General features: G+C 41.2%; 1 protein-coding gene across 5 annotated transcripts in view; it reads left to right on the top strand.

Moving 5' to 3' along the window:
- Positions 1 to 12,569, top strand: part of LOC106581027 (BCAS3 microtubule associated cell migration factor) — a 339,535-nt gene that overhangs the window by 44,053 nt on the left and 282,913 nt on the right. For 3 of the 5 annotated variants that reach the window (XM_045703732.2, XM_045703731.2, XM_045703735.2), the window contains exons 13-14: positions 4,256 to 4,318; positions 5,809 to 5,902. In XM_045703732.2, coding sequence (XP_045559688.1) covers positions 4,256 to 4,318; positions 5,809 to 5,902 — 157 coding nt within the window. The remainder of the gene's footprint in view (positions 1 to 4,255; positions 4,319 to 5,808; positions 5,903 to 12,569) is intronic. The other 2 variants (XM_014162693.3, XM_045703733.2) reach the window with 1 other exon arrangement.

Genomic DNA, 12,569 nt, shown 5'->3' with positions numbered 1-12,569 from the left:
GCAGAAATCCAGGTAATTCCAAAGGGTTCACATACTTTTTCTTGCTACTGTACATACATATATATATATATATATATATATATATATATATATATATATATATATATATATATATATATATATATACATATATACATACACACACACACACACACACGTGTTTTTAAAATAAATGTTCCTTTTATTACTTTCTAACCCCACTACCCTTCCCTAATTGGAGTGAACTAGTGAACAACAACACTTCGGCTTATACATAAAATATATATATTTTATGGGCACAGTCTATTTTACAATAGTTATATTATGTTTTGTTTTTACTCCTTCCTCTAAACTCAACCTCTCCCATCTATTTATTTCACAAAAGTTCTGGACCTACAGTTGAAGTAGGAAGTTTACATACACTTAGGTTGGAGTCATTAAAACTTGTTTTTCAACCACTCCACAAATTTCTTGTTAACAAACTGTAGTTTTGGCAAGTTGGTTAGGACATCTACTTTGCATGACAAGTCATTTTTCCAACAATTGTTTACAGACAGATTATTTCATTTATAATTCACTGTATCACAATTCCAGTGGGTCAGAAGTTTACATACACTAAGTTGACTGTGCCTTTCAAACAGCTTGGAAAATTCCAGAAAATGATGTCATGGCTTTAGAAGCTTCTGATAGGCTAATTTACATAATTCGAGTCAATTGGAGGTGTAGCTGTGGATGTATTTCAAGGCCTACCTTCAAACTCAGTGCTTGACATCATGGGAAAAATCGAAAGAAATCAGCCAAGACCTCAGAAATATTTTTTGTAGACATCCACAAGTCTGGTTCATCCTTCATCCACGCCTGAAGGTACACGTTCATCTGTACAAACAATAATACGCAAGTATAAACACCATGGGACCACGCAGCCATCATACCGCTCAGGAAGGAGATGCGTTCTGTCTCCTAGAGATGAACGTACTTTGGTGCGAAAAGTGCAAATCAATCCCAGAACAAGTACATCATTCAGGAAGGTAAAGCTTGGTCGCAAATGGGTCTTCAAAATGGACAATGACCCCAAGCATACTTCCAAAGTTGTGGCAAAATGGCTTAAGGTCAACAAAGTCAAGGTATTGGTGTGGCCATCACAAAGCCCTGACCTCAATCCCATAGAACATTTGTGGGCAGAACTGAAAAAGTGTGTGTGAGCAAGGAGGCCTACAAACCTGACTCAGTTACACCAGCTCTGTCAGGAGGAATGGGCCAAAATTCATCCAACTTATTGTGGGAAGCTTGTGGAAGGCTACCCAACATGTTTGACTCAAGTTAAACAATTTCAAGGCAATGCTACCAAATACTAATTGAGTGTATGTAAACTTCTGACCCACTGGGAATGTGATGAAAGAAATAAAAGCTGAAATAAATAATTCTCTCCACTATTATTCTGACATTTCACATTCTTAGAATAAAGTGGTGATTCTAACTGACCTAAGACAGGGAGTTTTTACTAGGATTTAATGTCAGGAATTGTGAAACTGAGTTTAAATGTATTTGGCTAAGGTGTATGTAAACTCCCAACTTCAACTGTATATATGTTTTACATTAGTTATCTTGTTATTATTCCCAAACTTCAGCTCCATTCAACCCCTCTCATCTATCTCTTAACACCATCCATATTGGATTTCTATTTGCCACATATTGTAACTGTGCTATTTTGTTTCACAGAAGTTCTGAACCTTTTCTATTCTCATAATTTCTACAGATTGTAAATTAAAAATATATATTTTTTGCTAAAACTATTATTATATTATTGATTATTGACTATGACTTTTAAAATCACCCAGTATTGCTATCTGCGGCGTTAGCTCCAGGTAAATGTTGCAATTCTTCAGCCATTCCTGGACCTGTGACCAAAAACAAGCTACATATGGACAGTACCAAAACAAATTATTAATATATATATATATATATATATATATATATATATATATATATATATATATATATATATATTCATTCATTCATTCATTCTATTGGTTTGCAAGAATTTCGTATAATAATTCAATTGAAATATTCTAAGTTTTGAAATCCGGCATCATTTTGCGTTTCAGTTCATAAACCATGTGCCATGGAATCGGTACATCGAAAATCTCTTCCCAACTATTTCGCAATCTATATGGCACTGCTGTCAGTTTTTTTGGTCCAATAAATGAAACTGGTAAAGTTTTTTATTTATCACAATTTTCTTTAACCAATTATGGTCTTTAATGCAGGGCCGACAGACAAGTTCCTTACTTTTTCCCCCTTCTACTTTGCTCTTCCATTTTTGCAGTAATGCTGCAATTAGTTGGTTGTAATTTTGAGTAGAGCAGACATTTCCATATATTTTTCTTAGCTTCATGTGTGACATAACTCCACCAGTATAATATTTGTAAATTATATCATAAATAGGACTATTTTGTTTTTAATACTTTAAAAAATGTTTTATCTATTAGTATTTTTGAGTTTAACCACTGTTTGTTGTATTATTTGTTCTGTTTTTTTCTTGTGGATTAAATTGAAATTGCAACCAACTTTCTATGGCTTGTTTTTAACAATAGCGATATTTTGGGAGATTTCCTTTTCAAATATTGAAAGTGCGAGGTTGTAATCTGAATAAGGCCATTCTTGAAAATGGGGTGAGACATTCTTTTTCATTTGCTAGAGAACTAGTTTGGATTTAAGTAACTTTTGTCACATGTTGTTGAAGCCTGTAGTGAGAGGTCTAATGCTTTAATATTTAATGATTTCTGCCGTCCGAATTCATATTCATTATATAAATAAATTAATTAATTTTGTCTGGCTTGCCGTTCCAAATAAAATTGAATCTTTTTTTTCATTATAATTTAAATAACGGTTCGATAGGTGTAGGCAAGACCATAAGCAAATAGGTCAACTGGGATGTGACTGAAGAGTTAATCAGGGTAATTTTTCCACAAATAGACAGGTATTTTTCTTTCCATGGTAGCAAGATCTTCTCTATTTTTGCTAACTTTCTATTTACATTTATTGGAGTGAGATGATGTATTTCTGTCAGGATATGTATACCGAGTATGTCCACATCACCATCAGACCATTTTATTGGTAAACTACATGGTAATGTAAATGTTGTATTTTTGGTGATCCAATACGTAATTATATACACGTTTTCCTCCTCTTGACAGTTTTAAACTTTCTGAGAAGTAGCCATTATTTACTATTTTACACCTAGGGTTACTATACATGACTTTAACCCATTTCATAAGAGATTCTCCAAAATTCAAATGTTCCAGGCATTTATTTCTAAACTCCAGTCGTACTGTGAAAAACATGGGCGAGGATCTTTGTTGAATAAGTTCTTCTGTTTCTTTTTGTTTTTCCTGTAATTTATTCTGAGCCTTTGGTACAGTTTTATTGGTATCTATCTGTTCTGTTAGAAGGTCTATTTCCTTTGTTAATATGGACTCTTTTGACCTAAACATTTAAGTGTCCCATACAATAAGGGGATCTGCTGTACTTATGTTATGTCGGAAAAATTCAGTTAAATTCCTCTGTCCTAGTTCACTTGTTTTTATCATCCATTAGGGTTTGATAAAATTTCCAATATCCTCGCCCACGTGGAATTTCATTAAGAGTAATGTATATGCCAATTATCTGATAGTCCGACCGCGTTCTGGCCCCTATCAACACTTTTTAAACTTTTGGTGCCAACGAGAATGACACAAGAAAGTAGTCAAGACAACTAGCTTGATTGAGCCTCCGTCTTGTATAACTCACTAGGTCAGGATATTTAAGCCCCCATATATCCACTAGTTCCAATATATCCATGACATTTGTGATTTCCTTAAGAGCATGAGGGTGATAGTTTGTAGTGTGATTTCCTTTACGATCCATTGAGGTATTATAATCTCCCACCAGCACAGCTGTTCTTTGTTTGCACCAAACTGTCTCTAGACATTCTCTCATCAGAGTTAGAAGTGTTTTTTACTGATGCGTTGTGGGTAACCAGAAAACGTTCCCAGGTGTCCGTTTCCTTGTACAGTATCTTTAATAGAGTGTCACATTTACTGAGCTACAGCCTTACATGTTTACACTTCTCACATACAAGGCCCTTTTACACACACGTTTAAATCAGAACAGATTCTCTATCCTCTCTTCCCTCCTTTTTCTTGTCCTTTCTGACCTCCGTAAACACACCTTTTGGGTTTTGTGGTGTGGTGAGAAACCTCCCAGGTTAAACCTTTTTTTTTTAATCCTCTGCTAGACCCAACACAGGAGCCCACCAACCAACCCCACACACGTACCTGACAGTACCTCGGGGCCTAAGGTGGGATTTATTTTGCTTGCTCACTCATATTTTTCCAGCTCGGCCTTCGCCACAGCGCCAGCTTTTTTAAGCTGTGGGGAGACTTAATGAATGCACTGCTAATCATCACCAGTAACCTCACAAGATGCTTGTACTCTATTTTTGGCACATTCCTCTCTTCCTAGCTCTCTTAGTGAAAGGCTGTCTGTGTAATGCTCACCCTATTGTTGGTTATAGCTGTTATGTATAAGGGGCATAAGGTTACTATAAATCCATACCATGTCTTTTATTGTAGTACAGTGGAAGAATCATTGAATTCCTAAACTATGACCACACAACACTGTGTGTGTGTGGGATGTGCGCGCGCGCACGCACACAGTCTCCTGAGGGCTCCTCCAGACCGGGGCTAAGTTCCTCAGATGCAGGTCTGCACTGTGTCACCAGCAATTTTACAGTAACCCTACACTGCACATAAACACAGTTAGGAGAAAGAGGGAGTGAGGAGGGGGCGAGAGAGGGGAGGGAGGGAAAGAAGGGGGATTTCTGTGTGACTTCAGCGTATAGCTGTGTGTTATACAGGTTTTGCGTTGCTTTCTTGCCACATCTCTCAACTCAAACTATTAGTTTGTTGACTCTTTCATTGGAAGTGGTGACCCCTCTTTACACACACACATTCCTCCTGTATAATAGGTTTACTCTCCAGAGGTAGCCCCCGACACTAATTCTCCTTTTCAAAGGGCTTCAGCAGGATTCCCTCACACAACAACAGTGTGCCTCTGATGTAATAAAAGGGGTCTGGCTTATGTCACCACTTTTCCTTGTTCTTCTCTTTCCCTCCTTTCCTCTCTCCTTCTCTCCCTCCAGTCCAGTCTGAAATAAAGGGCTCAGTTGAGCTCAGTGGTTGTTTTGTGTTTGGACTGGCTCATATTAATACGAATGCAGCACTGCTCCCAGCTCCTTAATGCAACACTAGGCCAGATGTATCACTTTGAGACCGACCTGCTCTTTCTATCTTTCCGTTCTCCTTTCTCTCTCTCACTCTTTCTCTGGCCTCATGTCTGAGCTTAGTTATAATCTGTTCAAGACCAGAAATGTTTACACACACAAAGTCCCTCGCCTGAGAACAGACTCATACTCAGCAGCACTGTGATTTGTTTTGCACAGTCGGAGGACTTAGAGCTTAGCTACTGGTCTGAGATCAGCCTCTTGTCAGCCGTCTTAGTTTTCATGCAGCACATGGAGACAGATGACTGGCATAGTGCTGCTGTGACAGTATAGAAAGAGTGAGAGTTCTCTTTTTTTGCTGCTGAGTGACTTGCCATTCCAAGCCTCTCTCTGGTGTTTATTGGCATTATTGCTAATTACATCCACAAGGGGGCAATGGTCTTTACCAATGGGATTGTAACATATTAATTTTCCATTAATTTTACAGCAAGATGCAAAATAAGTCCATGTGTTGGAATTTGGTCCCGCTCTGTGTACATTCAATTGTGTATGTGTGTGTGTTCCAGGTCCTGGTGAGTGAGGACTCAGATGGAGAGGGAGTGGTGGCCCACTTCCCAGCCCATGACAAACCCATATCCTGCATGGAATTCAACCCCAGCGGTAAGGAGATGGCTCACTGCAACACACACACAGGCATACACACCAAAAGTATTTATTTTGGATGTAAAGAATGCTAATCTGAATTTGAAGGCAAGTTTTGGAAATCAATCCGTGTTGAAGAAAGTGAGTTGAGGGATGAGGAGTTCTTTGTTGTTGAGTGTGAACCCAGATCAAGGGGACACAGCCTCACTGTCCAGGTCTTAACCTCTTCTGTGGGGCTCCAGGGGGTGTCCCAGTCTTAACCTCTTCTGTGGGGCTCCAGGGGGTGTCCCAGTCTTAACCTCTTCTGTGGGGCTCCAGGGGGTGTCCCAGTCTTAACCTCTTCTGTGGGGCTCCAGGGGGTGTCCCAGTCTTAACCTCTTCTGTGGGGCTCCAGGGGGTGTCCCAGTCTTAACCTCTTCTGTGGGACTCCAGGGGGTGTCCCAGTCTTAACCTCTTCTGTGGGACTCCAGGGGTGTCCCAGTCTTAACCTCTTCTGTGGGGCTCCAGGGGGTGTCCCAGTCTTAACCTCTTCTGTGGGGCCCCAGGGTGTGTCCCAGTCTTAACCTCTTCTGTGGGGCTCCAGGGTGTGGCGGAAAGGGCCTATGAAGTGGGGATGTATGCGTTTGTGTTAGAACGGTAGTCAGTGGGGCCTGTGCCTGAGGGTGCATGCACTCACCTGCAGTCTACACACAATGGAAGTGGCTTGATCAAGCAGGCCCTGCAATGACAATGGCACTTCATTCCACTGTGGGAGAGTGACAACAACCATGCATTGATATGTGAAGTCACACACTGGGGCACTCCCTTTGTGTTTCTGTGATCACACTCACTCAGTCAGGCCTTGATGTCGGTCCGACACCCGGGAGACAGCCATAGGTGTGTGAGGTGTTGAGTTACGCTGCTAACCTCACAACAGATGAGTTATGTTGCTCTCCTCACAACGGAAGAGAGGTTAGTGAGTTTGGTGTGTCAGTAATCACTGGGATCATGGCCCAAAAATGAATCTAACACGCTCACCCGTGTCACAAGGGCTTTCAGACGTTGAAAACACAATGCAGCCTTAAAGGTCCCAATGCAGTCGTTTTTTCTCAATACAAATCATTTTTGGGTAACAATTAAAACCTTACTGTGATTGTTTTAAATTAAAATGGCCAAAAATAAACATAAATAGCTTCTTAGCAAAGGGCAATTTCTAAAGCAAGAATTTTGCTAGGAATGTCTGGGAGACTGAAAATTAGCTGTTATTGGCAGAGAGGTTTGGAAATCTTTCTTATTGGTCTATTAACTAATTTACCACATTGTGATGTCACCATACAGACCAAAACTCCATCTCACCAAAACGGGCTGAAATTTAAGGCGGTCTTTTCAAACAGCTCTTACACTATAAACGGGTATTATTCCAACCTCATAGTGTGGAAATATACACTGAGTGTACAAAACATTAGGAGCACCTGCTCTTTCCATGACATACAGTGCCTTCGGAAAGTATTTAGACCCCTTGACTTTTTCCACATTTTGTTACGTTACAACTTTATTCTAAAATGGATTAAAACCTTTTTTTAAATCTTCAGTAATCTATACACACAATACCCCATAATGTCAAAGCAAAAACAGTTTTTTTTAAAGTGTTTGCAAATGTATTAAAAACATACCTTATTTACATAAGTATTCAGACCCTTTTGCTATGAGACTCGAAATTGAGCTCAGATGCGTCCTGATTCCATTGATCTGCCTTGAGAGGTTTCTACAATTTGATTGGAGTCCACCTGTGGTCAATTCAATTGATTGGACATGATTTGGAAAGGCACACACCTGTCTATATAAGGTCCCACAGTTGACAGTGCATGTCAGTGCAAAAACATGAGGTCAAAGGAATTGTCCGTAGAGTTCCGAGACAGGATTGTGTCAAGGCACAGATCTGGGGAAGGGTACCAAAACATTTCTAAAGCATTCAAGGTCCCCAAGAACACAGTGGCCTCCATCATTCTTAAATGGAAGAAGTTTGGAACCACCCAGACTCTTCCTAGAGCTGGCCGCCCGGCCAAACTGAGCAATCGGGGGAGAAGGGCCTTGGTCAAGGAGGTGACCAAGAAACCAATGGTCACTCTGACAGAGCTCCAGAGTTTCTCTGTGGAGATGGGATAAACTTCCAGGACAACCATCTCTGCAGCACTCCACCAATCAGGCCTTTATGGTAGAGTGGCCAGACGGAAGCCACTCCTCAGTATAAGGCACATGACAGTCCGCTTGGAGTTTGCCAAAAGGCACCTAAAGACTCTCAGACCATGAGAAACAAGATTCTCTGGTCTGATGAAATCAAGATTGAACTGGCTTGAATTCCAAAGACTAAGTGAATCCAGGTGAAAGCTAAGATCCCTTATTGATGTCACTTGTTAAATCCACTTCAATCAGTGTAGATGAAGGGGAGGAGACAGCCTACAATCATGAAAGTAATAATTACCTATCTGGTATTAGTGCATAAGGCTAAACTTCATGGTTTAACTATACAGTGGGGGGAAAAAAGTATTTGATCCCCTGCTGATTTTGTACGTTTGCATTTTAATGAGGGAAATAAGTATTTGACCCCCTCTCAATCAGAAAGATTTCTGGCTCCCAGGTGTCTTTTTATACAGGTAACGAGCTGAGATTAGGAGCACACTCTTAAAGGGAGTGCTCCTAACCGCAGCTTGTTACCTGTAAAAAAGACACCTGTCCACAGAAGCAATCAATCAATCAATCAGATTCCAAACTCTCCACCATGGCCAAGACCAAAGAGCTCTCCAAGGATGTCAGGGACAAGATTGTATACCTACACAAGGCTGGTATGGGCTACAAGACCATCGCCAAGCAGCTTGGTGAGAAGGTGACAACAGTTGGTGCGATTATTCGCAAATGGAAGAAACACAAAAGAACTGTCAATCTCCCTCGGCCTGGGGCTCCATGCAAGATCTCACCTCGTGGAGTTGCAATGATCATGAGAACGGTGAGGAATCAGCCCAGAACTACACGGGAGGATCTTGTCAATGATCTCATGGCAGCTGGGACCGTAGTCACCAAGAAAACAATTGGTAACACACTATGCCGTGAAGGACTGAAATCCTGCAGCGCCCGCAAGGTCCCCCTGCTCAAGAATACATATACATGCCCGTCTGAAGTTTGCCAATGAACATCTGAATGATTCAGAGGACAACTGGGTGAAAGTGTTGTGGTCAGATGAGACCAAAATGGAGCTCTTTGACATCAACTCAACTCGCCGTGTTTGGAGGAGGAGGAATGCTGCCTATGACCCCAAGAACACCATCTCCACCGTCAAATATGGAGGTGGAAACATTATGCTTTGGGGGTATTTTTCTGCTAAGGGGACAGGACAACTTCACCGCATCAAAGGGACGATGGACGGGGCCATGTACCGTCAAATCTTGGGTGAGAACCTCCTTCCCTCAGCCAGGGCATTGAAAATGGGTCGTGGAATGGGTATTCCAGCATGACAATGACCCAAAACACACGGCCAAGGCAACATAGGAGTGGCTCAAGAAGAAGCACATTAAGGTCCTGGAGTGGCCTAGCCAGTCTCCAGACCTTAATCCCATAGAAAATCTGTGGAGGGACCTGAAGGTTCGAGTTGCCAAACGTCAGCCTCGAAACCTTAATGACTTCGAGAAGATCTGCAAAGAGGAGTGGGACAAAATCCCTCCTGAGATGTGTGCAAACCTGGTGGCCAACTACAAGAAACGTCTGACCTCTGTGATTGCCAACAAGGGTTTTGCCACCAAGTACAAGTCATGTTTTGCAGAGGGGTCACATACTTATTTCCCTCATTAAAATGCAAATCATTTTATAACATTTTTGACGTGTTTTTCTGGATTTTTTTGTTGTTATTCTGTCTCTCACTGTTCAAATAAACCTACTATTAAAATGATAGACTGATCATTTCTTTGTAAGTGGGCAAACGTACAAAATCAGCAGGGGATCAAATACTTTTCCCCCCACTGTACACGCCCAATTGCCAGATAATGCAAAGAAAGTTAACATCAATCTACAGAGGCAAAAAGGCCATTGTCGATGTTTAATTCAATAAGACAAAGGCTGAGAAAGGAGAGTTGAAAATAAAGAGAAGTGAGGGCAATAAAAATAATGTTTGGAAAATATTTGGTGAAGTGGTCAAAGAGGATGATGGCAGTCCTGGCTATGTTTGGCCGCAGGTAGCCTAGTGGTTAGAGCGTTGAACTAGTAACCGAAAGGTTGCAAGGTTGAATCCCCGAGCTGACAAGGTAAAATATATATATTTATATAAATCTGTCTTTCTGCCCACTGTTAACTGGCCGTCATTGAAAATTATAATTTGTTCTTAACTGACTTGCCTAGTTAAATAAAGGTAAAGTAAAATATATTTAAAAAATGATTGTGAGGCGCTATGCAAATTCGACAGTCACAAGACAGGACTTCAAATAGGCCAATGGCATGTCAAGGAACTGTGTAGCCTACTGTTTAGATGGGTTAAATGGAAACTGAAATCTGGACATTGACTAACCAGAATAACCTACTGTTTTTGGTGAACTCCAAGGTCCTCTGATAGTACTAGTCCCGTGTGAATCGACATCTCTGTGCAGGTGTTGCTCGCTATTTGAGCAAGAAAACACTAACTGATTCGACATATTGAACAAAGTGCTGCGCATTGACTATATGAAGGGCCTACATGTATCAACTTTCAGTGAATGCTTTTGTTTATACGTTGTGCGAATTAATTGAACATCACCAAATGCATCATAAAAAGATATTGCGCCGATTTAATGCAACCCTTGCTGTTAATAGATCGCAGAGCAGCATACAACTGACCTAAACGTTTGGAACAAGTTAACTTTCTCATCCATAGCCTAAAAACGCATATCAATTGCAAGTTGGCTGTTTAGCTTACATCTGAAGGCTGGTGGCATTTAGGATGTCTGCTGTGGATCATTAAAATATCCTCAAATCAAATATTATGGCGACACCATACCAACGATGGTTTGGTATGGTTTAGAAACTTGCGGACGAAGCTCGCGTTATCAATGTAGCATGTTATCGCCTGGACTTGTTGAAATATCTCAACACCTAGAAGAAAAAAAACTCCAGACATCCGTCATAACTGAGAATTACAGGGGGCAGATTGTAAAAACGTCCTCTGGAATAATGTGGGGGTAATAAATACATAATCAATGTTCTCTGGTAATACTAGTCCCTTGCGAATAGGGCTATAGCCTTAATAATAATTCCTACAGAATTAAGCGTTTCTTGCAGTAAAATTATACACCAAATATAGGCAACATATAGTCGGGCGGTTTGCTGAGGAGTTGTTAGCAATTGCTGGCGGGTGCGGGTGAACAAACCGCTGACCTGCAGCGCCACTAGTTGCTACCAACCTTTGAATTAAAGTTTACAACGTAGGTGCACACAGGTCGAGAGAGAAATTTGAGTTGCACACTCTTGACTGCATCTAGCTGATCTAGGATGTAATCATTAGTCCAACATTTGCAAACGAGTTTCAATTGGACAACTTCGGATTTGTTTATCCCTGTTTAGTTTGCTTCTGTTTTTCTAAATGCACCCCTAATCACAGTTCACTTTCATTGCAGCCATGTTGTATTCCTACTTGCATATCTGCTCTCTCCTCTCACCTTTTCTCTTTGCTGATGGACTTCAATGCACAACACATCAAATCAAATGTATTTATATAGCCCTTCGTACATCAGCTGATATCTCAAAGTGCTGTACAGAAACCCAGCCTAAAACCCCAAACAGCAAGCAATGCATGTGAAAGAAGCACGGTGGCTAGGAAAAACTCCCTAGGAAAAACTCCCTAGAAAGGCCAAAAACCTAGGAAGAAACCTAGAGAGGAACCAGGCTATGAGGGGTGGCCAGTCCTCTTCTGGCTGTGCCGGGTGGATATTATAACAGAACATGGTCAAGATGTTAAAATGTTCATAAATGACCAGCATGGTCAAATAATAATAATCATAGTAGTTGTCGAGGGTGCAACAAGCACGTCCGGTGAACAGGTCAGGGTTCCATAGCCGCAGGCAGAACAGTTGAAACTGGAGCAGCAGCACGGCCAGGTGGACTGGGGACAGCAAGGAGTCATCATGCCAGGTAGTCCTGAGGCATGGTCCTAGGGCTCAGGTCCTCCGAGAGAAAGAAAGAAAGAAAGAAAGAGAGAATTAGAGAGAGCATATTTAAATTCACACAGGACACCGGATAAGACAAGAGAAATACTCCAGATGTAACAGACTGACCCTAGCCCCCCGACACATAAACTACTGCAGCATAAATACTGGAGGCTGAGACAGGAGGGATCAGAAGACACTGTGGCCCCATCCGATGATACCCCCGGACAGGGCCAAACAGGCAGGATATAACCCCACCCACTTTGCCAAAGCACAGCCCCCACACCACTAGAGGGATTTCTCCAACCACCAACTTACCATCCTAAGACAAGGCCGAGTATAGCCCACAAAGATCTCCGCCACATCAGCTGTATGTGACCAGGTGAAAAAACCTTTACAAACCACTCCACACAGCCTACATTGTTGTCACCATATTAGCTAAAGTAACATCATAGTCATCATAACTCATTGAACTAACGCGTTAGTAAACCCGCTATAATTATGCAGTAATGTTAGTGTTAAATCGGTAAGCAGTTTAGCACTTA

This window comes from Salmo salar, chromosome 20 (genome assembly GCF_965601325.2).
Source record: "Salmo salar chromosome 20, fSalSal1, whole genome shotgun sequence".
In the NCBI taxonomy this organism is placed as follows: domain Eukaryota; kingdom Metazoa; phylum Chordata; class Actinopteri; order Salmoniformes; family Salmonidae; genus Salmo; species Salmo salar.
This window is presented reverse-complemented; position numbering and strand designations above follow the sequence as displayed.